Raw genomic sequence first — 27804 nt, 5'->3', positions numbered from 1 at the left:
TCTTTTTTTGGAGATCTACCAGCCCCGAAAATATTTGCACTTATTTAGATCTACCCTGTATGGTTATACTTCTCTTTTTATATGGTTTTATATGGTTATACTTCTCATTTAGTAGTCTCTCAGTAGTCGAAATTTAATATTAATATATCTAATCATTTTTTATATCAGATATTGCGCTAATATAAAAAAGAATAAAACACGGCTAATAACATCACACTACATGTGTACAGGGTATGAAGGAAATAATAGACATTTTTTATTATGCAGAGTTTATATGACTGGTGACACTTGCGAGGATCCACCTCTGAAATTCATAAACTGACTTAAAAAATCTATTGGTAATGGGAAAATTATTGTAGAGTTCTTCTCTGCGGATATATTGTTCAGTGTTTGCAAATATCTTAACTGAAAAACAAAATTAATCAAATTAATCATAACAGCATATTACGTAATGATTGTGGTAAAAAGTATATTACGTACTAATTCAAAAAAATTATGCGCGCTTCCATTCGTACGTAATAACTCCTTTTAAAGCGACTTGACATTTCCGTTTCATATACATACACATATGGCCAAAATTATTGCATATAACGATATTTTTATTTTATTTTGGACCTAATATGATTCTCTTTATATTTTTGGACATGTTGGCTTACACACGACTAACTAATATAAAATTAAAATAAAAAAAACAAATAAAGTGCAACTAGGATGTTATTATAATTTTATTTCATAATGAGTAAAAATCAACAAAAACAAATTTCATTTTAAAAAATATTGAAAACAATTTTAATTATTTCTCACAACTAATAGTCTGTATTGCCTCCTCGAGCCTCAATGCAAGCTGTGAGACGACGTGGCATGCTCTCAATTAAGTTGTCCAGAAGGTGTTGAGGAATGGTTTCCCATGTTTCGCGCGCAGCAATTTCCAATTCATTTAAAGTACGGGGGGATCATTTCTTTTGGCAATATGGCGTTTTAGCATGTCCCAAGCATGCTCGATTACATTCATATCTGGAGACATCGGTGACCACCACAGTTATCTTATACCCTTTTCCTCACAAAATTCGCGAACCGCTAAAGTGCGATGGGGAGGAGCATTATCGTCCATGTAAACAAATTCATCTCCCACTGCCTCTCGAAATGGACGCACAATAGGCTCTAAAACGTCTCTAAGATATGAGGCACCTGTCATTGTGCCATCAATAAAAACAAGAGGAGTTCGAGCTCCGTGCATTATACCTGCCCATACCATAATGCTTCCCCCTTGAAACGGGACACGGGACTGAACTGCATTCAAGCGTGCTCGTCTTCCAGATGCTCCCCAGAGTTCGTCGCGAGTCTGACACTAGACCTATTCTTGTTTCATCACTAAACATGACGAAATTCCAATTAGGTCCATTTGCTTTCATCTCCTCAGCCCATTGTAGTCGCGTAATTTTGTAAATGTAATCCTCTGTCATGAAGTCTTCTTGCTATGGTCTTTCTTGAAACATTTACTCCTTCAAGGCGAGTTAACTCATTTTTAATAGCAGTACTAGAAAGCAGGGGATTGCATCGTCCAATTAGAGATATTTGACGGTCTTGCACAGCAGTAGTAACTCTCTTTCTACCTCTTCCAGGCCGGTCTGTAACCTCGTTTGTCTCCGTAATTATTTTTAATATTCGCGAAACATCGCTTTGGTTAAGTCGTACGATTTCAGCTATTGCAACTTGTCGGTAGCCCTGTTGAGACAGTGTTACTATTCTGACTCTATTAAACTGTGAAATAATGTTTCTAGGCATTTTAGGACCAAAACAATGGTCAAATTTCTTCTAAAACCCAAGAGACCACAAATCGAAATGTGCAAGAATTTGTAGTAATATTGGGTCTGAACTCTGAACGATAAACATTGTTTACTATATCCATTTTAACAAAAAAAATGTTTATTACAGATTATCAAAGCTATGCATAAAAAAAGATTCTTTAAATTCCTTTCCGTATATTTTTAAACGATATATGCAATAATTTTGGCCATGTGTGTATATGAAACGGAAATGTCAAGTCGCCAACCCAAATCAGTCTGGGACACCTTGTATACCTGTAATGCTGCGGGACTTTGTTGAATAACATCCGCTGCTTCTTTTAATGCCCTTGACGCTTTCATTTCTCCTTCTGCAGCTATCACTTTGGCTCGAGCTTCCCTAGACGCTTCTGCTTCAGCTGCCATTGCTCTTTGCAACTGTTGAGGAAGACTTACATCTTTTCTAAATAAAAGAAATAAAATTTACTTTAAAAACTAACAAATCCGAAAAGTGTCCAATTAATCGTTATATTTAGAAATATCTATTAGTTTATGTAATATTCAGACATTATTTTTGAAAACTTTTAGGTTACTGCAAGCAATTGATTTTTCGAAAAATAATTACTGAATATGAACTTATTAATTAGCAAAATATCCAATAAAAACAAACAAAATTTATTAGATTCAACTATATTTAACAGACCTCTGTATTGTATACAGGGTGTCCCAGGCTGAGCGTGCATTAGAAGTTTCTAGAGAACTACAATATCTAGATCGGAGATTTTTTGCACATCGATGTTTCACAACGAGATCTATCGATTAAAACTTTTTTCAATATGGCGGCGCTTCCGGAAATATCGGAAGTTGACAGCAACTTTCTTATTTTTAGCGAGTGCCCCCATTTTTATTACATAGCTAAATTCTCTGTAATATTTTATGAATTGTAATATTAAACACTCTGCTAATTTTTTAAATAAAAAAATAGCAGAAAATTTAAAATTTTTGGACAAAAAAAACTCCCAATTACCAACTTCCGGTATTTCCGGAAGTGCCGCCATATTGAAAATATTTTTAATCGATACATCGCATTGTAAAACAATGATGTGCAAAAAATCTTTGATCTAGATATTGCAGTTCTCTAGAAACTTCTAATGCACGCTTAGCCTGGGACACCCTGTATAGGCATCAAACAGCTGTTGAAGAACTAGATCGTTTAATTTTTTAACTCTTGATAAACATATTTTTTTCTACAGTATGTTCCCGGATTTTTGTATTTTCAAAAGGAAAAACTTTTTTATTATTGACATTTTGAGGAAAATGCATTCTTCGTAAATATTTTTGCTTGTTCTAAAATTGTTAATCCCGTTTATAGTTTTCCAAATTTCCATACCATTTTAGAGAAAATAAAAAAACATGAAATAATAGTTGAATTTTTCCGTCCTAAAAGTCGAAAGGCGCCTCTATGATAATATCAATTAGATTTCATTCTTTGGTAGTTGGTTATTATTAATTTCCATTAACGTCATATTTTTTACTATTGCTAAACAGCTAATAACAGTTTTTAATTCCATGATTCGTTGGATAGACTTTATATAAAAAAAAGTGCGAGTCGGACTCGCGCACGAAGGGTTCCGAACCATTCATTATCTATACAAAATTAGACACTATATTATTATAAACTTTTTTTCCGATTTAGCTGAAATTTTGAATGCGCGTATAAGTAATTAAAAAAAAATGAAGAAACACATTACCGTAGTTTGGGGTGAAATTGATAACCGGGGGCGAAATTGATAATTACATGGTTTAGTCACATTTTTAAATTTAGCGCCAAATTTATGCAACTAGAAGCAGTGGTGTGCATCAGTCTTGTTTAGTAAAGCTTTGATGACAAGACGTATGCAGTCGGGTGTGCCATTTTTATCTATTTTTGCAAAAAACGCGGTTAAAATTTTAATTTTAGTTAATTAATTTTAACCGCGTTTTTTGCAAAAAATAGATAAAAAATGGCACATTTTTAAATTTAGCGCCAAATTTATGCAACTAGAAGCAGTGGTGTGCATCAGTCTTGTTTAGTAAAGCTTTGATGACAAGACGTATGCAGTCGGGTGTGCCATTTTTTATCTATTTTTGCAAAAAACGCGGTTAAAATTTTAATTTTAGTTAATTAATTTTAACCGCGTTTTTTTGCAAAAAATAGATAAAAAATGGCACACCCGACTGCATACGTCTTGTTATCAAAGCTTTACTAAACAAGACTGATGCACACCACTGCTTCTAGTTGCATAAATTTGGCGCTAAATTTAAAAATGTGACTAAACCATGTAATTATCAATTTCGCCCCCGGTTATCAATTTCGCCCCAAACTACGGTACTAAAAATTGTATTAATCAGTAATAAATATGTAAAAAGTAAAAGTAAATATGTAAAAATATGTAAAAATTAAAAAAAGAACGATTAAAAAAAAGTCGCCTTGACTAGGATTCGAACCTGCCTTGCTACGGCTCCAACATCATAGCAGCGTAAAGTCCTAACTCTTTAACCACGCGGCCACCGAGGACTTTCTATGAAAAACTCTTATTTAAAAGATAATGTTTAGTGAAAGTACTTTTTTATTCATAAACATTTATTTAATTCTGTTTTTTGTAGTATTTGTTCTTATAGCGGCAACATAGATACATTATCTGTGAAAATTTCAACTGTCGGTTCATCAGACAGACGGACGGACGGACGGACAGCGAAGTCTTAGTAATAGGGTTCCCGTTCTTACCCTTTGGGTACGGAACCCCAACAATTAACTCGTAAAATCTAGTAGGCTACCGTATTCGGGGGTATAAAACTTGTGAAAATAAGAGAATGGGTAAAAGATTCTTATAAATAAAAATAAAGATTGTGATAAATTCTTACATTTCTACCCGTTCCACTTTAACACCCCAGGGGTCTGTTGCTACATCTAATGATGTTTGCATGGCATGCGAAATTGCTTCTCTGTCTGATAAGATCTCGGCCAGATTTCTTGTTCCTAAAATGTTTCTGAGTGTTGTCATCGCTAGAAGTCGCGTAGAATTACTAAATCAAAATAAATGATTATTTGATGTTAAATAAAGAAGAAAGGAAGAAGTACCTGTAATTAGTTACTTTTACAACTGCGTTTAAGGGATCTTCTATCCGATAGTATACAACGGCGTCGACTGTCACTGTTACCGAGTCTTTGGTAAGAGCCTGAAGCGGTAAATGTACACATTAATATACAGGGTTGTTTACCACATACGACACGGAGTATTGTAGCTAAACGATTACATTTTTACAAATTGTAAACTTTGGGTTCGATGAAGGACCCTTAGAGCTACAATTTAAAAATATTTTACAAGATACAGAGTACCAAATAAGTAAAAAATCTTATAGTTGTTATTAAAACCTTAATCAAATTTACCTTTATTTCAATCGTAGAATCTAAAAATAGAATAATATACAGGGTGTTCCATTTAAAAAAATACAACTATAATATTTTTTACACACATTTGGGACACTCTGTATTTTGTAAAATTATTTTTATATTGTAGCTCTAATAGTCCTTCAACGAAACCAAAACTTACAATTTGTAAAAATCTAATCGTTTAGCTACAATACTCCGTGTCGTATGTGGTGAACAACCCTGTATATGCATATTTCCCTAATGACAACCAATAAACTAGTAGTTAAGTGACTTACCTCTTGGGGCGGCACATCGAACGAAACTGTTCTTAAATCAACCTTACAGTAGCTGTCAATGCAAGGCAAAACGAAGAAAATGCCTGGGCCACGAGCACCTCCAGTTCTTAGTCTACCTAATCTAAATATTACAGCTCTTTCATATTCTTGGACGACCTGAAAATTGACATTTATTTTCAATAAAATATGGTCAATAAAAAAAGTCACTATAATATGATTTTATTTAAATAGTATATGAAAAAAATAATAAAACTTTCAATGCCTTAGCAATTAATAGGATGAAGTAGTTTATGAAGTACAATTTTAAGGCCATTATAATCTTATAGTTTTAGAAGGAAAAAATTAATCGGCCTAATTTCCTTCTGTTTTTATATATTCCCCTCACTATTTCAATTTTTATTTTGCTTATAGTTTTACGCATGTCATTTTTTTAAAGAACATTTCTAATTTTTGTAAACAGTGGTTTGGGGCCAATTCATTGAGGTGATATTTTGTGACAATTATAGCATTGTCTGTAAACATAATTTTAACAAAAAGAGTACAATTTTGCGTAATACATATTCAGATGTAAAAGCGACTAATACTATTTCCAGGACCTTCATTCTTCCAGATCCTTGACAATAACCAGTTTGTAAGCTTGTAAGATAAGTTTGTTATAGTAATACTTTTATTGGCTTCTATTTATTTTTTTTCCTGTCGTTACTTTTTTGAAATTTTTAAAACCTTTTTGATGGCATCTTGGCGAACATCCCAAAGCGCAATTTTGCTCCAATTTAACATTTGTTCGTATCTATTACCGTTATCGAGATACCAATGCTCGTACCCTGAATTGTACAGGGTGGGTCAAATTGGACGATTTTAAAGGGAAACGCCTTTTTATATAGGAGATAGACGAAAACTAATATCGGTGTCTGGAGCTCAATTTTTATCAAAAACATGATGGCGAAAACCGCACATCGATATCTGTTACCGTTTCGGAGTTACGGGGTGTTTTTCAAAAATGTGCATTTTTAAAAAATTGCTATAACTTTTTTGTTATGGAAAATTTTGTATTTTTGTGAAAACATTTCCAAAGCAGCTTTTTTACGTAGAATTTAATGGGTTAAGTATAATTTTTTCAAAATTAATAATTTAAGAATAATTATCAACAAAAAATTTGATTTTTTATATGGGACACCCTCTATATATTTTTAATTAGTTGAAAATAATTTAAAATTACCTTTCCAAAAATATAGCATACTTCATATTTTGCTCGATTCCTCTTCGAGATATAGAGTTTTTTTACAAATTCGCCCACTTTGAATAAGTACGCTTTGAACGTCGCCGGGTGTAATGCAAAAAAAATCTAGCTGTGAGCAGCAATTAAAACGAAAATAATATTTACAATGAGAGATGTAGAATTTTATAACAATTTAAACTAAATTTAACAACAATAACATATTTAAACTATATCTAATAACAATAAAAATTAAGAGCAAACCAAGACATGATATTTTGCTACAGGTGTTCGACATGTCGACCGTCTTCTGTTATGGACAGACGGGACCGTTTTTGAAAATATCTCGCGGAATTCATTAATTCAGTAAGGGTGAAAGATACCCTCGCCTAACCGCTAAGTACTTCTAATTATTGTTTAGATTATACGGGCAATTTTAAAATAAGAACCTTTATTCTTCCGCAAAGATAAAAAATCAACTAAGGATAACAGGCACTAAGTCCGACGGCCTTGACGGCCAACTGCTTTCGAGTTTCATTACGGGCAAATCATCAATAAGGGATTCAAAGCCTACTAGTTAAAAGTGGCGAACTTATAAAAATTCTGTATTTCGAAGGGGATTACATATAACAAAATATCGAGTGTGCTATATTTTTGGAAAGGTAATTTTAAGTTCTTTTCAACTAATTAAAAATATACAGGGTGTCCCCAATAAAAAATCAATTTTTCTGTTGCTAACTCTTAAATTATTAACTTTAAAAAAATATATGCTTAATAATAAAATAATATACTTAAATCATTAAATTCTACGTAAAAAAGTGTAAATGTTATCGCAAAAATATAAAATTTTCCATAGAGAAAAAGTTACAGCGATTTGTTAAAAATGCATATTTTTGAAAAACACCCTGTAACTCATAAACGGTAACAGATATCGATGTGCGGTTTTCACCATCATGTTTTTGATAAAAATTGAGCTCCAGACACCGATATTAGTTTTCGTCTATCTGCTATAGAACAGGGTGTTTCCCTTTAAAAGCGTCGAATTTGACCCACCCTGTACAGTGTATTTTATTAAAAAAAAAAACATTATCCCTATCTACTCATACCTTCTTGAGCCACCTTGTAGAAGTTAAATATTTTCCTGAAATACGTCCTAATACATACTTTATTAAAACTGACCAACATTATATTTTTACACGTTTTAAATAAAATTAGGACGACACTGATAAAACGTAATTTAAGTCAGCAATACCAAGAACATTTTCCTTCCTTAATCTTTTCATTGAAGAGGTAAAATTTGGAGCTTTTTTTTCGAACACTGGGCCACACTGTAACAAGTAGTAAGTGATAACTGGTTGTACTTACCTTGAAGCACCAAAATAGTGAAAATGGTAGTGTGACAATCAGCAAAATAACGCTGCCCAACGTCGCAGCAAACTCAACACATCCCATCACGTTGGGTTTTTCTAAAACAGTAGAAACACAGTGAAAATTATTATGAAAATGTTTTTCGCCGTTCGGTTTACGTGAACTCATCGCTTGTATAAACACGCTGCATAACAATGTTAACCGCAGTGAAGATTAACTTAAAACAGAGCTTATTTCAAAGTTTGTTTATATGAATAATAATAATTAGGCCTGTATTGTATCGCTGCCATTAAAAATATCTAAAAAAAAGTTTTTAGTAAAATTAGAATGTTGAGTGAGATTACTACTGGGAATGATTGAGATTTAAAGTTTTTCACGCATTGTAGATGTGTGGTAGATATTTTATAAATTAATCCGCGGTATTTTAGAAAGAAAATAATTGATTTTGGCAATACATATTTTTAGGTGCGCTAAATGAGATTGATTTTGTTTCAGATTTTAACGATTAATTGCTTGTAATGCGTATTGGTAGTGTAAAAAATATTGAATTTGGGCATTAGTTTAGGGTTCCCAACTTGAGCATCGGCGATTCCGGGACAATTATTTTTAAGCTTTTAAATAATCGAAACAAAATAATAACTATTAGAAATCAAAATATCCCAAGTAGCATTTTCACGACTTGCGACCACATGTTTACTAAACACAACGTTGGATTAGTTACAAAAAATAGTTAGCTCCGTACCTTGGGTATTAAAGTAAATGTAAACGTTGTTGTAACGTTGTGCCGACGTTGAACTAGTACTACAACAATGTAAAAGCTTCTGCGACGTCGAATAAACGTTGTCTTGTAAACATTTTTGCTTAAGTGATCTTTAGGTGATTCGGACAACGTAGTTACAATGTTGGGCAATAAAGAGTTTTCCGACGTCACTTTTTGGACCTATTCCAACGTTATGCAAACGTCGTCTGTTTTACTAATTCTAACGTTGTTTAGATTTCCTTATTCTTACGTTGGTAGGACGTCGAGCCACTACCTTTTTGCAACTGTATTGAACCATAACCTTAAATCTTAAATTTTCACTTCATTGTTCTGTTCAGCCAGACAGTTCAGTGCTATTTTTGTTTTTATAAAAAAAAACTTAATTAAAATGGGACATAAGAAAGGTACATATAAAACTAAATTTAAATATATATCGACATATTACCGATACTTTATCCACTCCCTCGTTTATTTAGAATATAGAGGGCGGCACAAGCTAGACTCTAGAATGACTAAATTAGACAATCTTGCGACTAGTATACTACCTGTTAAGGCTGAACTGCGACTTTATTAGTCCAGGTATGCGACTACTCGAACTACTCCATCTTAATCTCCAAAACGACAAAGTGAAAGCCGCCATGTTGTTGAATAAGAAAATGTTTCGTTTCTAAAATAGCAATTCCTGCTTTTTTAATACATTAACTTGAAATATTTGACCCTAAATATCACGCGTAAACAATTTTTTCGACTGCGAATAAATTATTCCCATTTTACTAAAAAAAAATTCAAGAAATTTTTTAAAACTTCTTTAACTTTAAGGCCCATTAGTATTTTTCAAAGTAGAAACAATACATTTATCAATAAAGTTGTTTGCGTTTAACTTTTTTGCCTTGGGTAACGAGTTACAGAGTCGGTTAAAGTGTTTCAGTAATTATGATCTACAAACATCCTCCACACTTAAATACTTTTGTTTTGTTTTCCTTTACTGCCATCTGGCATATGTCTCTAACTAAATCATAAAAATAATATTTTTACTATAATTACCCCAATTTAGGATAAAACGCGACTTAGACGCCATATTATTATAGTTTTATATTTCTGTGAATTAGGATTTTAGACAACGTTGCAGTTTGTACTAAATTAGGCTACTAGCCAACGTCGGTATCCAACGTCGTTTCGACCCAAAAATTATTCTCCAAACTAGTGCAGACTAGGGTTGGCACGAGGTTGTGCCAACGTTGCGCCTCGACGTTTGGTCGCGTGACACAACGTTGTCCCGACGTCAAAATACTGCTTGGGATATTATGTGTGCAGTATACACTTTTTTAGTTTCCAGGTCCCGGCCAAGGCAAAACTTTCGCCGGGACAAACTTTCTGATTCCTGGTTAATCCCGGCCAAACCGGGACGGTTGGGAACTCTACATTAGTTACAGTTTTATACAAATTTAATTTGATGGCAAATAAACCAAAATGGATAGATTTGGGTATTTAATTAAAAAAAAAAAACGATTTTTTATTGTTTGTAAACGTATAATTTGTATGTCTTTATACAGGGTTGTTCAGCACAAACGACACGGAGTATTGTAGCTAAACGATTAGATTTTTACAAATTGTAAATTTTAGGTTCGTTGAAGGACTATTAGAGCTACAATTTAAAATATTTTTACAAGATACAGAGTGTCCCAAATAAATAAAAAATATCAAAGTTGTGTTTTTTTAAATGGAACACCCTGTATATTATTACATTTTTAGTTTCTACGATTAAAATAAAGGTAGATTTGATAAAGGTTTATTACACTTAAAACTTTTTTACACTTAAAACCGTTTTTAAAATATTTTCAATTTTGTGAAATTGCAGTAAAAATTTTAAGGCTTTATTTCTCCAAGGGTATCAAAGTTTTTAATACTAAATATTTACTGAAGTTTATTTATTGATCAGTTATTGTGTTTCAATAATAAGAAATATACTACCTTATACAGAGTGACTAAAATTTTATTTTAAATAATTATTAGCTTCAAACGGCAATAACTTGTTTAATTTAAATGTAACACCCTGTATATTTTATAAGAATCAGATGACAATTTAATTGTCTATCAAATTGTATTATACCATTTTTTACTTATCTCTTCAAGTTTCCGTAGATAATGCATTTTCTTGTAATTTAGAACTCATTTATCAATATACCCATGAAATACTGATATTTTAGATTATTTTTAACGATTTACCAAATTTTTAAAGAGTACAGGTACTGATATTGTCGATATAGTTTGTTTATTTCATTAAAAAATAGAAAAAAACTGTTTAAATATTTGTTAAAGAGGACCAATTAATATGATTCCAGTATTCAAATTACATTGATTGACTGTTTGCGTTGATTAATAATAATTGCTCCAAATACTAAAAACCTGAATTTTGTATTAGACAGTGTGGTAAAAACTAACATCTTAAAAATGATATTTTATTTTTTGACAAATGCTTATTTATAACAACAGAGACATTCATTTTCATAACTTATTATTATAATAATTAATATAAATATATATATATATATATATATATATATATATATATATATATATATATATATATATATATATATATATATATATATATATATATATATATATATATATATATAATTAATGAATATATATGAATATTATACGAAAGTTTAATTATTACAATTATTATTTATTTTTTTTGGACATAGTGACTCTTTAACAATGCAATTTTAAATTTATGCTGAGTAAAATTAATCATGTGATAATTAGACTATTACTGTGGATTATTTTTTGTTTAAATATCGGTTATTATACAGGGTGCTACAAATTCGAGGTACGAATATTGGTATCTCGGTAACCGTAATAGATACGAACATGGTTAAATTGGGGCAAAGTTGCGTTTTGGGATGTTCACCAAGATACCATTAAAAAAGTTTTAAAATTTCAAGGATTGCTGAGTTTCTTGGAAAAAACGGATTTTTTGAAAATGAATTTTATTTTTCCTGTCGTTACTTTTAAGAAAATCAAAAACTAATTGCACTTTCTCATAGCTACTTTATGAAGGCTATCTGATCTGTTTTTTTAGATTTTCAAATTAGCTGTTAATTTGTGAGATACAGAGGTCAACTTAATTTTTTTAAATATGAACCTGCATTTTTTATTTCGGATTTTGAAAGAACTCGGTCTCCTGAGTACAATGATATGCCACACTTAATATTATTTTTGGTTAATTAATATAAATATATATATATATATATATATATATATATATATATATATATATATATATATATATTATATTGACTTCTGATTCAAATCCACATTTATTTAGAATAATTTATTAACGAACATAATTAAGTATGTAATTAATTAGTATTTGGGCGGAAATAATGGTGGTATATTTAATTAATGGTATACTCTTTTATAAAGAGTTAAATAGTTTTCTTCAATGGGTAGTCAACATTTTCCTCAAATGGGTAGTAATATTATCATTTTGCTAAAAACGAAAAATATTATCATTTTGCTAAAAACGATAATATTACTAGCCTGTACATTTTGTACATTTGTTGCTTTAAAAACAATCTAAAATGTCAATATTTCATGGGTATATTTATAAATGAGGTCTAAATTATAAGAAAATGCATTTTCTACGAAAACCTGAAGGGTAAGTGGTATAATACAAAAGTGGTATAATACAATTTACAAAGTGCAATAAAAAGTGGTATAATACAATTTGATAGACAATTAAATTATACATGTGGTTCTCCTAAAATATACAGGGCGTTCCATTTAAATTAAACAAGTTATTGCCGTTTACAGCTAGAAATAATTTAAAATAAATTTGTAGACACTCTGTATGAGGTAGTATTATTTTTATTATTGCAACACAATAACTGATCTATAAATAGACTTCAGTAAATATTTAGTATTAAAAACTTTGATACCCTTGGAGAAATGAAGCCTTAAAATTTTTACTGCAATTTCACAAAATTGAAAATATTTCCAAAACGGTAAGGTTTAAGTGTAATAAACCTTAATCAAATTTACCTTTATTTTAATCGTAGAAACTAAAAATGTAATAATATACAGGGTGTTCAATTTAAAAAAAAATACAACTTTGATATTTTTTATTTATTTGGGACACTCTGTATCTAGTAAAAATATTTTTAAATTGTAGCTCTAATAGTCCTTCAACGAAGTCAAAACTTACAATTTGTAAAAATCTAATCATTTAGCTACAATACTCCGTGTCGTCTGTGGTGAACAACCCTGTAGGTACCCTGTATAGCATTTAATATAAATGATTGTAAAAATTTAACTAGAGTAAAGCTTCATTCAGAACCTCGCAATTAGTGGAATAAATTAGTGGTTTCAATTTAAGCTTAATTCAGAACCACGAAATTAGTGGTTTTAATTACACTTTATACTTTTTAGTTTACGATCATTCACAATGTTTAAAAAACACAAATATCCAAGCAACAGCTTGCGTTAGTCAGTTGTATCCGCATAGAGAAAGCTTAATATTTAGCTTATAAAACAATCAACTTTTGATTTCTAACCACAATTTTGCTTGATGGAAGATAATCAAAGGCCATAATGACATTTGTCGCCAATTTTGAAGTATAATTAGTGGAAATGTCAAAAGTTTGATAACTTTTTCTACTAAGTGAAAATGTCTACCACTAATTTTGACGTTCTGAATGCTTACATTGAAATTACAGGAACAAACTTTTACGCTAATTGATACCACTAATTTAGTAATTTATTCCACCAATTGCGAGGTTCTGAATGAAGCTTTACAGTTTAAAATAAAATAATTGTTCTTTTTGTGTTACTTTTAGATATCATCTCATGATATAACTCCTACTTTTTTATATTATGTAGAGGGTTTTCACCATGACAATCTGTAGCTGCATTTGTTTCGTTCAAATTTTCTCATAAATCAATAATAAAAAACGTATTGATTCTATAAATTTTAACAATGAAAGTTTGGGGAAAAAGAAAATGTTTAATATATTGTTACGGACTCCGTGGGTCCACTATTTAAACTCGCGATAAAATACTTAACGAATTTATTTTCTCACTTTATACACAATTACTAACTTATAACACACAACAAACTAACTATTTATAAGATTCCTTCACCAAATTGTCCGATTTTCAATTTCCACGCGGTATATTCAAATTTCAAAAACTGTCTCAGTTGTCGATGGCTCCGGCTTATATACTCTATTGACTGCTTCTCGAAATTTCCCCAATTCTCGGAAAGCGTACTTCTTCATACCAGACAATTCTATTGTCTGATTCCCTTACTTCTCGACTTGACTAAAAGATGGCGCCTGAAAAAGTCTTTTAATTTCTGGCGGATACGTTGCGGTTGTGCAGGCAACCAGAAATACATTTTTAATTTCTGGCGGATGCGCCATTTTTCTTGACATTGCCCCCTTCTCAAATTTGATCGTCCCGATCAAGGTTTCCTGTCTGGTATCTCTTCAATCGATCCAGATGAACTACTTTCATCTTACTTCTAGGGCTGCGTTGAATCCGGTACACAACATCATTTATCCTCTTGATGACTGTATAAGGACCTTCCCATGCTGGAGTTAACTTTGGGGACCTCCCTTTCTTGCGCTGTGGGTTATATAACCATACCATATCGTCCTGTTGAAATCCCGTAGAATTGGCTCTGAGGTCGTAACGAGCTTTCATCCGGTCACTGGCTAGCGTAATCTTACTTCTTACGGCCTTATGAATTTCCATTAACCTTTCCTTCAGTTCATCCGCGTAGTCCTCTACATTTGTGGTGCCGTCGTCTGGTGATCCGAACACCAAGTCACAAGGCAACCGTAATTCTCGACCAAATAAAATCTTCGATGGTGAAAGTCCGGTGGTGTTGTGAACTGCACTTCTATACGCCATTAGGAACAGCGGTATGTGTTGATCCCAATCTCTTTGATGTTCGGCCACCATTTTCGAGAGGTGTTCTTCAATGGTCTTATTGAATCTTTCGACCATCCCATCAGACTGCGGATGTAAAGCTGTTGTCCTAGTCTTGTGAATACCAAGCAGATCACACATCTTCTGGAACAGTCTTGACTCGAAGTTCCTTCCTTGGTCAGTGTGAAGCTCTAAGGGAATTCCAAATCTACTGAAGACATTATGACTAATACTTCAGCTACAGTCGATGCTTCTTGGTTTGGAATGGCAAAAACTTCTGGCCATTTACTGAAATAATCCATCGCCACTAAAACGTACTTGTTGCCCTTGTGCGTTTCAGGGAATGGGCCTGCAATGTCAACAGCGATTCTTTCGAATGGCAGTCCAACGTTATATTGTTTCATTTTTCCCCTAGATCGAGTGCTTGGTCCTTGGCTGGCTGCACAAATTTTACATTGTCGACACCATTTCTTGACATCTTCGCAATAATCCACCCAGTAAAAGCGATCTCTCAGCTTGCTCAAGGTCTTGTTTACCCCAAGATGGGCTCCAGTTTTACCACCGTGAATTTCTTCCAATACCTGGGTAACTTTCTTCCTTGGTACCAGTAACTGAGTTGTTACTGTGCTGCCATCCGCACTTTCCCATGTGCGCTTTAACAATCCATTCTCAATAACCAGTGAATTCCACTGAGCCCAGAGAGCTTTGAAAACGAGCCCTCTGTCCGCAATATCCTGCCACGGTGGTCTCTCGCCGTTACCTTCCTTGAGCCGTAGTATTGCTCCGATGTCTGGATCTTCCATTTGATCTTTCCTCAATTGTGTCGTCGTCCACTGTTCATCGGTTCCAAGTTTAAAACTCCTTATCATGACAGTGCCTTCACGTTGTTCCGTTTTACAGCAGTGCTTACAATCGGTTTGACAGGGTCTTCTGGATAAACCGTCTGCGTTACCATGCATTTTTCCAGCACGATGTTGGATGGTAAAGTGATACTGTTGGAGCTTCTCGAGCCATCGTGCTATTTGACCTTCAGGTTGTTTCATCTCCATAAGCCACTTGAGAGCCGCATGATCTGTCCTAATTAAAAATTCTTGGCCGTACAGATATTTATGAAAATGATCAACTGCCTTCACAATTGCTAGCAGCTCCTTCCGGGTAACGCAGTAATTCCTTTCTGGTTTGGATAGAACTCGACTGTAATATTCTATCACTCGTTCTTCGCCATCTTGCACTTGTGATAGCACTGCACCTATGCCGATATTGCTGGCGTCGGTATCCAGGATATACCTCCCTTGTTGTTGCGGGTAGGCTAGAATAGGACTTGAACATAAAGCCGCCTAAGTCTTCCAAAGGCTACATCACAATCGGTGTTCCATTCGTAGCCGACTTCATCACCTGTAAGTCTATGTAAGGGTGCAGCTATATTGGCAAATCCCTTGACAAATCTTCTGTAATAGGTGCATAAACCCAGAAAACTTCTAAGTTCATGTTTGTCGCGAGGTTTAGGCCAATCCTTGATTGCAGCGATTTTCTTCTGGTCAGTGTAAATTCCGTCTGCTGAGACTACATGGCCCAAAAATTCCACTTGTCGCTGGAATAAGCTACACTTCTTCGGGTTCAAGTACAGGTGAGCATTCCGTATGCGGCCGAAGACTTCTTCTAGATTCGCAAATGCTCCTCAAAAGTTCTTCCCATAACCAATACATCGTCGAGGTAAACCAAGCACGTTTTCCAAGTTAATCCTCTTAACACCACCTCCATGAGACGTTCGAAAGTGGCTGGAGCATTGCATAATCCAAACGGCATGACCTTGAATTGGTATAGTCCGTTTCCTGTAGAAAAAGCCGTCTTTTCTTTGTCTTCCTCGTCCAGACCAACTTGCCAGTATCCACTCTTTAAGTCGAGAGTGGAGAACCAGCACGAACCTGCCAGTGTGGTTAACGTGTCGTCTATACGTGGCAGTGGGTAGCTGTCCTTCTTAGTGACGTCATTGAGCTTCCGATAGTCCACGCAGAATCGTGTACTACCATCTTTCTTCGTCACCAAAACAACAGGAGATGACCATGGACTCGATGATTCTTCGATAACTCCATCTTCTAGCATCTTATCTACCATTGTCTCCATTTCTTGTTGTTTGGAAAGGGGCACCCTTCTAGGACGTTGTCGAATCGGCTGAGCATGACCAGTATTAATCCGGTGCTTCACAAAATCCGTTCTTCCACTGTTGTTCTTCTCAAAAATACTGCCATGCTTTAGCAGGAACTGCTTAGCCTTCTGTTTCTCCTCAGGTGTTAGGTGATCCCATGGCTGTTCTAGATGTTTTAGTGTTTCTTGGGATGCCTTTTGTGTAACAGCTGACGACACTTCATCACATCGGGTGACACTTCTTACAGGTTCGCAGATGGCTATCTTGTCACCTTTTTTAATCTTGACACAATTCGGGAAAACATTCGCAACTCTGATCGGTATATTCTTGTCGGTGTTCACCAATGACTTTCCTACTAAGTACCTATCTTGTTTGTTGTCGCTACTTTGTACCAGTCCAACACAGCACCCAGCGATTTTCTCCACTTTACCGAATACGATTTTCTCGGTATTACCAGGTATCACCATAGTTTCCGCTGATCTTACATCCATTCTGCCTGGTCCCTCGTCTGGAGATAACATGAACTCTTCATTTCCAATATTTAAGATATTTCTCTGGTGATCGAACGAAAATCCATGTTGACGAATCACATCCATGCCCAAGATGAAGTCATCTTCAATATCTGCCACTAAGACGCTATGCTGAAACTTCAAATTTCCTAACTTCAGTTCGACGATAGCCTCTCCCCGTACAACGGCCATTTCCCCGTAACTGTACGTAAACACTCTTCTTCCCAGAGGCATCAGCTTCAATCCTTGCACTGAGTTAGCCCGCACCAACGATACCATAGCGCCAGTGCCACTGTCATTCGGATTCTCCTACCATTGACCTTCCCGTCGATCACTAAACTGTCAGCGGTTCTTCCCAGACTCCTAATGGAAAAAATCCTGGGGGCTCTGTTCTCCCCAGTCAATACTCGCCCCTTAGTATTGACTGATTTTAGTTTTCCTGGTGCCTACGTTCTCTGGATGGTGAACGGGATCGCATTTGAACGCGGCAATCCCGTTTGATGTGGCCATTCCTGCCACATCTAAAGCACCTTATGTCCTGTGATCTTCTATAGCTCTCTGTCTGGGTGTTGTTGCTACTCTTGTTCACTAGTAACTCACATAGTTTACTAAACATCTCCTCCAAACGTATGTGAGAACTTCCGGGCTGTTCCTCAACCGTTACCGATCTTATCTTCGGTCTAGGGATGGCGCTAAATGCAGCTTCGATTTCCAGCGCCCTGACCAGTGCTTCGCTGCTGGTAGAAAATCGGGATATTTGCAGCGCCCTCTGTAATTCGTTGTCCCTCAGTCCGCTGATAAAGCACTGAGCAGCGAGTTCCTCCCTAAATCCTTCCGGTGCTTCAGGATACGCTAGGTGTACCAGCCGACGTAAGTCTGCTTCAAATTCCTGCAGACTCTCTCCGGACCTCTGCAGGCGTGTCTTGATCTGGGCCTGGTAAAGTTGACGTCGATGTTGGTCGCCATATCTTCTGTCCAGTGCAGCGACCAAGGTTTTGTATTCCTGCTGTTGGGCTGCAGGAATAGTTTGCAGCAGTTCCAGGGCAGGGCCGCGCAGCGCGATGACAAGTGCCGCTGCTTTCTCCTGGTCAGTCCATCCATTGGCAGCAGCCGCTGCTTCAAACTGGCGGTGGTACATCGTCCAGGTGGTTTGTCCATCGTAGGTCGGGGCCTTGAGGTTCGCAGTTCCATGAACGCCAGGTGTTCTTACTTGTGCCTTGGTCTTCTGTAGGTCCATCTCTAATTTGTCCATTTTCTGCTGAAGGCGTTCCTCAAGATCCTCTACGGCTTCTTGAAGTTGATTTTCCTGCCGTTTTTCCAGGTCTTCAAAATTCTTCTGTAGTCGAAATTCCTGATTTTCCAAAGTTTTCTTAAGACGGTCCTGATCTTCAAATTTTTCTTTCTGGCGACGCACTTCTAAATCTTCAACAATTTTCTCCAATCGTTCTTGTCTAATTTCTTGATTTTCAAGAATTTTCTGAAGCCGGTCCTGTTCTTCTTGTTTGTCGTGCTCTCGTTGAACTTTGAAATCTTCGAGAATTTTCTCAAGCCGGTCCTGTTCTTCTTGTTTGTCTTGTTGTCGTTGAATTTTCAAATCTTCGAAAATTTTGTCTTGCCGGTCCTGTTCTTCTTGTTTTCTTTCTTTTTTTGACGCGCTTCTAAACTTTCTAACATTTTTCTTGATTTTCCATAAGTATTTTCTGTAGACGGTCTTGTTCCTCTTCTTTCTCTCTTTGCAACCTCTCTTGTTCTTCTGCCTTTTCTCTTCTCATATTCTCCATAAAATCGCCCAATAATTTGCTTACTTCCTCCATTTTCTTCGCCTGCTCCCTTGTACCAACCATAAAAATACTCTAATTCGGTCTAAAAATCTTCTAATCCACTTAATTTTTTCTTAAAATCCTCTTGAATCCCACTTCTGACACCAATTGTTACGGACTCCGTGGGTCCACTATTTAAACTCGCGATAAAATACTTAACGAATTTATTTTCTCACTTTATACACAATTACTAACTTATAACACACAACAAACTAACTATTTATAAGATTCCTTCACCAAATTGTCCGATTTTCAATTTCCACGCGGTATATTCAAATTTCAAAAACTGTCTCAGTTGTCGATGGCTCCGGCTTATATACTCTATTGACTGCTTCTCGAAATTTCCCCAATTCTCGGAAAGCGTACTTCTTCATACCAGACAATTCTATTGTCTGATTCCCTTACTTCTCGACTTGACTAAAAGATGGCGCCTGAAAAAGTCTTTTAATTTCTGGCGGATACGTTGCGGTTGTGCAGGCAACCAGAAATACATTTTTAATTTCTGGCGGATGCGCCATTTTTCTTGACAATATTTACATTACCTCACAATAAGGCTCCACTATTTATACACAAAATACAATTATAAACAACTACTCACTCACAATAATAGCTTGAGAATTACTGCTTAAAATTTGCTAGTATATCTGAGATATTTTTATGATATAATGTATTTCGATTGTCATAAGTACAACATATTTATATTATTGAATGTTGATTTCTCAAATCAGATAATCGTTTATTTATTCTATTTATCACACCAACTGCTTTAAAAATAAATTCGCATTTAGGAACGGTATACAGGGTGTTAAAAAATATGTACCATCTCTCGTGGGTAGATTCTTTACGTAAAAATATGATCTATTTTTTATATCAACATAGGTCCGATCCTGCCTTGTTTCGTAGCTACAGTGGGTTAGATTCTTCATTTTTTTAAATCCTAATCATAAAAATATTTTGTTGTATACAGGGTGTCACAAAAAAGTTGTGATAAAGTTTTAATTTTTTTTAAATTGCACCTCCATTTTTCTGTAGATAATTGAATTTCATCGCTAGTGAATTAACTTTTCGGTCGACGATAAAATACCATTTTATCGTCTTGTACCGTATGATCGAATAAAAACGGCGTCCAGTTGGCTTGGAAATGACGATCGATGGCATTTCCTATATAAATTTACATATAAAATGACAGCGATCTTCATTTCATAGCCATCGCTGACGCCGTTTTTATTCGATCATACGGTATAAAAAAATAACTATAATTGAGAAAAAATCTCGGCTAAGATTTTTTAATCAATTTGAAGTATTCAATAGAAATTAATAAATTCAATTAGATGTATGCCAATGTATGCGTAAGATAAAGTAAAAAAAAATAAAACAAAAAACTTACTGTATTCTAAAAAGAACTCAAATCCTCCAGAATCAGTTCGATGCCATCCCCCTTTCATACATTCAATCGTTTGGGGTTGAATTTTTACAGATACTTTAAGTACTATTTCCACTTAATATCTTACTTATATCGTGAAAATTAAAGCAACATTATTTTTTCAAATTTCGGAAACACTAGTAACAATAGACAACTCCAGACTCTTCAAAAAGTCTTAAATCTAAACCTTATTAAAGTGAAAACTGAAAGTATACTGGAGTCTGAAATATCTTAGGCTGATGGACCATACGGGTGGGAGTAAAAACTTGCTGTTTTCTGGATTATTTTTAGAAAAAATATTAATTCTTCTATGGGCCAAAATCTTAGCACTATCAAAGAGTTAATGGTGTGATTAATTAAGCAGCCTGTGTGTGTGTGGACATCTCCATTAATTAATGTTCGAACATATATATTTTCCAGTTTGTTATTTCTGTAAAACACGGTGGGAAACAAGCTTGAAATAATAGTTATTTTTAGTCTATCTTCAGAAAGATGTTCATATTGTTTGCCCCGAGTTAGAATAATAGGTCTCGTGTGGTTTTAGAAGATTTATTATCATACAATATATGTTTTGTTTTAAAGAATGTTTTGGTATGTTTTTTACAATACTGTATTACTCCAAAAAATCCTATATGGGTATTTCGCCACTACAAGAAAATCTACAAAATAAAATAGTTATTTTTTGTAAACACTTCTGCGTTAATCCCAAACGGAAACTAATTGTCAGAAGTTAGGTTTACAGATATACAAATTTGCCTAACGAACAAAAAAAAAATGCTTAACGTTTCAGAAAGTTTATCTCTTCCCGTCGTCGGAAGTAAAAAAAATACAAAGAATAAAGAAAAAACTATTTAAAATATTTAAATTCAACTATTCGAGAACACTTTAGTTTTTTAAAACAGATATACTTTTTAAAACACATATACGTCTACAAAAGCCGTTGACGTTCTGTTAAAATGACATAAAATTTATTCTGTACCCTGTGTCGCATGAATGCTGACAAATCTTAGATTTGTGAAAATCTCCCTTTCTTAAATAATCTTTATGTTCTTTAATTCGAACATTTAAGGGTCTAGATATTTAACCAATGTAAAATTTATCGCATTCGCAAGGTATTTGGTATATTACAATTTTTGTTTCTTGTTCTGTATTCATTGGTTTAGTACCTATGTGATAAAATGGAACTAAGTGTATTTTGTGTTTTGAAAGATGTTCGTAAGTTATATTGTTTTCCTATCCTTATTTTTTCCGAAACGCCTCGTATGTATGGAATTGTAAATTGTATATATTGTGTATTGTTATCATTGTGTCTATGATTTGGGGTTTGTATTTCGTTTAATGTTTTGTTAATTAAATATGGTGGATAGTTGTTTTTTATTAATGTATTTTTTATGTGGTTTATATCTCTGTTTAGTGAAAAGAAGCCCCAAATAAACTTTCCGAAACGTTAAGCATTTTTTTCTTCGTTAGGCAAATTTGTATATCTGTAAACCTAACTTCTCACAAGTAGTTTCCGTTTGGGATTAACACAGAAGTGTTTACAAAAAATAACTATTTTGTTTTGTAGATTTTTTTGCAGTGGCGAAATACCCATATAGGATTTTTTGGAGAGATGAATCCGCCACATAGGTAGGTATAGACATTTTTTATAATACTATATTATTTTTGCAATCTTTGTCGCAATAAAAAATGGACATGAGTATAAGTAAAGAAACGACCTTAGAGATGGTTTGGAAATGAAGATCGTTGTTAATTTTATATGTAAAAATTAGGGAAAAGTCGGGTAGTATCGGACATGATAACAAATCATCCCTTTAATAACAAAGTTCTGCAACAAAATCATATTCAAACGATTATTTTACATTTACCATACATACTGCCATTACTCGCCGACGAGTATTCGACACGCATCAGAAGATGATCACGCAAGGCGTTTTCTTTCATGAACTTTTCTGTGACTGAAAATCCCGATACGTGATGTTATCTGTCTACCTTACTCCGGACATTCAAAAATCTCATTGCTTTGTTGCTTCTTTACTTTTTGGTTGTCGCTGTTAACTGAGTTTACAATTCTTCTCCATTGAGTTCTATTGTGAGCTGCTTCTTCTCACTCATTCTGCATGTCAATCCCCTTTAAGTTTTCGTGGACAATGTCCTTGTACCTTTTCAGTTGTCCACCCGGCCTCCTCTTACCTTCTAAAAGCTCACCGTAAAGCAGAGATTTTGGTATGCGGTTTTCTTGCATTCTGCACACGTGACCAGCCCATCTTAAGCGGGATTTTGTAACATTTAAAAGAGATTTTACCATACATATCTAAAAACTAACAAACATAAATATTAAAAAATAAGTACAAGTATAAAAATCGGCCTTTTAAATATTCTAGAACAATTTTTTTTGTTGTTTGTTCTAGGGGGCCGATTTAGATGATTTTTTAAAAATCATGTAGCTAAATTATTTGACTTTTTAGTATCTCTTTCTAAATTAAAAATGAAAGTCTTTAATCTGTTAGTTATAGGAGGACAAACACAATGTTGATATTTTGGTTGTGAAGTTGAAACACTCTGTGGAATATGTTAAGACAGCACGGCATTTCTGATGATAGAAATTATAAATAATAATACAATAGTCATCAAAAAATAATAATGTACGGATTACTATGGTAGGTATATCATTATTATTACAATAAGCACAATAAATAATTACAATATGTATGCGAACTTTTTTTAATAATTTTTAATATAATAGTTTATAATTATTATAATGACATCTTAATCAAAATAATATTAATTCAGACTGATCGAGTGTATAATAATAATAATTAATATAAATAATTAATAATTGTTACAAATTCTTGCACATTTCGATTTGTGGTCTGTTGGATTTCAGAAGAAATTTGACCATTATTTTGGTCTTAAAATGCCTAGAAACGTTATTTCATAGTTTAATACAGTCAGAATAGTAATACTGTCTCAACAGGGCTAGCGGCAAGTTGCAATAGCTGAAATTGTAGGAGTTAACCAAAGCGATGTTTCGCGAATATTAAAAAAATTCAGGGAGACAAACGAGGTTACAGACCGGCCTGGAAGAGGTAGAAAGAGAGTTACTACTGCTGTGCAAGACCGTCAAATATCTTTAATTGCACGATGCAATCCCCTGCTTTCTAGTACTGCTATTAAAAATGAGTCAACTCGACTGATCTTAGCACAATAACAAAGTTAAAAAAATAATTTAATTTCCTAGAATATTTATCTTATCTCTATTAAACTTAATCACCATTTTCTTAATACCTTGTATTTAATTTAATTTTTGGAAATTAGCCATGTCTGTTTGATTGTAGGTAAATAAATCTCTATTGGGAGAGATAATACATTTGAAGTATGTTCATTATTTCAATAAGTTAAAAAAAATATTGAGATAATGAGCATATTATAATTAAGATTATTTCTTTACCTATATGTTGTTCATTATTTATAAATTATTTATACTATGAACTCATAGAAAAGGAGCGAACACATCACTAATTGAACCAGAACTGTTCTGCTTCCCAAGTGGTAACCAACTAGAAGCGGAACTTTGAAAAAAGGTAAAGAGAAAATATGTTTCTTTAATCGAGATAATGAAATGGGAACCGTTGCAAGAACGGTCTAAGACACTCGAAGAAGTTTCTGAGGGCTTACGACCAAGAAACTTCAGAAGAAATTTGACCATTGTTTTGGCCTTAAAATGCCTAGAAACAGTATTTCACAATTTAATAGAGTCAGAATAGTAACACTGTCTCAACAGGGCTACCGGCAAGTTGCAATAGCTCAAATCGTAGGAGTTAACCAAAGCGATGTTTCGCGAATATTAAAAAAAATTACGGAGACAAACGAGGTTACAGACCGGCCTGGAAGAGGTAGAAAGAGAGTTACTACTGCTGTGCAAGACCGTCAAATATCTCTAATTGGACGATGCAATCCCCTGCTTTCTAGTACTGCTATTAAAAATGAGTTAACTCGCCTTGAAGGAGTAAATGTTTCAAGAAAGACCATAGCAAGAAGACTTTATGACAGAGGATTACATTTACAAAATTACGCGACTACAATGGGCTGAGGAGATGAAAGCAAATGGACCTAATTGGAATTTCGTCATGTTTAGTGATGAAACAAGAATAGGTCTAGTGTCAGACTCGCGACGAACTTTGGTCTGGGGAGCATCTGGAAGACGAGCACGCTTGAATGCAGTTCAGCCCCGTGTCCCGTTTCAAGGGGGAAGCATTATGGTATGGGTAGGTATAATGCACGGAGCTCGAATTCCTCTTGTTTTTATTGATGGCACAATGACAGGTGCCTCATATCTTAGAGACGTTTTAGAGTTTATTGTGCGTCCATTTCGAGGGGCAGTGGGGGATGAATTTGTTTACATGGACGATACTGCTCCTCCCCATCGCACTTTAGCGATTCGCGAATTTTGTAAGTAAGACGGTATAAGAAAACTGTGGTGGCCACTGATGTCTCCAGATATGAATGTGATCGAGCATGCTTGGGACATGCTAAAACACCATATTGCCAAAAGGAATAATGATCATGATCCCCTCCGTATCTTAAATGAATTGAAAATTGCTGCGCGCGAAACATGGGAAGCCATTCCTCAACATCTTCTGGACAACTTAATTGAGAGCATGCCACGTCGTCTCGCAGCATGCATTGAGGCTCGAGGAGGCAATACAGAATATTAGTTGTGAGAAATAATTAAAAAAAAAAACAATATTTTCTGTTTAAAATGAAATTTGTTTTTATTGATTTTCACTCATTATGAAATAAAATTATAATAACAGCCTAGTTGCACTTAGATTTATAATTTTATATTAGTTAGTCGTGTAGTAAGCCGATATGTCCAAAAATATAAAAAGAATCATATTAGGTCCAAAATAAAATAGAAATATCGTTATATGCAATAATTTTGGCCATGTGTGTATATGCTATTACAAAATAACCTAATTATACGATGAATAGCTAAAGAATGTGACATTGTTTAGCGTGCTGAAATATTTTCGTCTACTACTTCACTAAAATGACACTTGCGCCTATAAATCTTTTCCATTTAAATATGCAGACTGCGGCTGAAAAAAATAGAAAACAACAATGTCTAATCTGTCAGTCTGTAGAAGAAAGAAAATAAACTGCATTTCAAATGCAACCCGTCAAAGATTTAAATCTCGCTCTATTTTTAAAACCTTTGATTTGACATTTTAATGGGATATTACGTTCGCGCCACCTCGAATTTGTAGAATTAAATAACTGTCTATTACAAGGAAAAGGATTGAGTCAAAATGTTGCGAAATATCGGAATGTTCGCTCTAGTATGTTTATTTTTAAAGTCTGTTGGTATTGTTTTGTTGGCTTTAGTTTGTATGCTTTATATTAAGGGATATTTATCCAAGAATGCCTAATGAACGCTATAACCTATTTACAGATTTGCTAACGTAAATTGTTTACAGTAGTTTAATTCGCAGACTGCTAATCAACTTTAGTATCTTGTTAAGGAAAAGTGCGGACTCGTATTTAAATGGTTTCGCATTTTTTGTATATGATACAGTGAAAGTCGGAAATTCAGTGATTGTTAACATTCACTAGGAAATGCCAGCAATTACGCATTGGACCAGTGAATGTGGCATTTTAAAGAGCTTTGTCGACTTTTTCTAGCAATTTCTAACATTCACCAGTGAAAGTAACATTTACTAAATGTTGCCAGTAAAAGTTATACAGGGCGAGGAGGAATGTTGGTGGAAGTTAGAACAAATAAAACTTTTAAGAACGTTGGATCACCTCAATATTCAAGCTGATCCACATATCTCAAAATTACAATTTACCTTTTTAGTATATTTGTTAAAAATTATAGAAAATAATGACATAACCTTTTAAAAATATTAAAAGAAAAAACATAGTAAACATTTTGAAGTGTACAGGGTGGACAATTTTGGTTGTTTCTATAGGGTATCTAGGAAACCGTGAGAGATATTCAAATTTTGATACTGCAGTCTCGGGTTCTTTTTTTGAAAAAAAAATACAATGGCGAAAACGGATCATGGCTATCTTGATCGGTTTCGAAACTACAGGGGGATTCTCAAATTTTGTTCTTTTTGAAGATGTTCGATAGTTTGTTTATTTCAGCAACCACGGAAAAATGAACATACAAAATTTTCAAATTTTTCAAACATCTCAAAATTTTCAAATTTACTCATTTTTTATTATTTAAAATTCACTTCAATATGTTGAAAAGAAATGTCCCGCATCCATTAAAGGTATGTTCCGATCACCATGACAACCGTTTACTTTGTTACTTGGCGCGGCCTACTATCTACTAAGTGGATATTTTAAGAAAAATTTGAAATGTTGAGGTTAGTAGTGAAAACAAATATAGAGTGTTATATATTTTCGAGAAGCCCATGCCAAGCTGATTAAGAAAATTTAAAAATATACAGGGGGTTCTATTTAAAAAAAAAAACAGAGGTATAGGTAATATCTCAAAAAAGATTTTTTTTGAAAAAAGTCTGACTACGCCACCGCATTCTACACAGAAAAGTGCCTTTAGAATGTATAATTCATTTTTCCGTGATTGCTGAAATAAACAAACTATCGAACGTCTTCAAAAAGTACAAAATTTGAGAATCCCCCTGTAGCTTCGAAATCGATCAAGATAGCCACGATTCGTTTGCGCTATTGTATTTTTTTCAAAAATAGAACCCGAGACCGCAGTATCAAAATTTGAATATTTCTCACGGTTTCCTAGATACCCTATAGAAACAACCAAAAAGGTCCACCCTGTACAAAAAAATAAAAAAAAACATTTAAAAGCATGAGATTACTTATCGGTACAAGAAGTTCAATCACATATACAATACACAATACAATCGGTAATGAAGTTCTTCATCGTGAACAAAATAAAGTATGCCCGAATTTTCTGCAACAGGAGTTATTCGTTTTTTCAAACCCGATACTTCAACAAAATAAAAACACTAAATCACCACAATACACCAAAACACTTTTACTTTTACACTGGACGCGCGTTTCGCTAACCATGTTAGCATCATCAGCAGATGATCATAAACTAAAGTATAATCTACGTTGTATAAGTTGAGCGTTTATAT

At 34.0% G+C, this 27804-nt stretch overlaps 1 protein-coding gene across 4 annotated transcripts; it reads right to left on the bottom strand.

The window, feature by feature from the left end:
• Positions 1–252: 252 nt before the first annotated feature.
• On the bottom strand, positions 253–20814 carry LOC115885037 (band 7 protein AGAP004871-like). Of its 4 annotated transcripts, none has more exons than XM_030903782.1 (7): positions 20639–20814; positions 8074–8174; positions 5493–5648; positions 4906–5003; positions 4689–4850; positions 2082–2247; positions 253–405 (listed from the first exon to the last, which is right to left on the bottom strand). In XM_030903782.1, the coding sequence occupies exons 1-7, from the start codon at positions 20694–20696 to the stop codon at positions 271–273; spliced, it is 876 nt and encodes a 291-aa protein (XP_030759642.1). In that variant the 5' UTR covers positions 20697–20814; the 3' UTR covers positions 253–270. The 4 variants fall into 4 exon arrangements, with proteins under 4 accessions (XP_030759642.1, XP_030759643.1, XP_030759644.1 ...); XM_030903783.1 differs by lacking the exon at positions 20639–20814 and adding an exon at positions 19794–19943; XM_030903784.1 differs by lacking the exon at positions 20639–20814 and adding an exon at positions 19850–19930.
• Positions 20815–27804: the final 6990 nt, after the last annotated feature.

The sequence above is a fragment of the Sitophilus oryzae genome, unplaced genomic scaffold (genome assembly GCF_002938485.1).
Source record: "Sitophilus oryzae breed Bouriz unplaced genomic scaffold, Soryzae_2.0 scaffold_359_pilon_pilon, whole genome shotgun sequence".
In the NCBI taxonomy this organism is placed as follows: Eukaryota; Metazoa; Arthropoda; class Insecta; order Coleoptera; family Curculionidae; genus Sitophilus; species Sitophilus oryzae.
The sequence above is the reverse complement of the archived record's forward strand: the minus strand, read 5'-3'. Positions and strand labels throughout refer to the sequence as shown.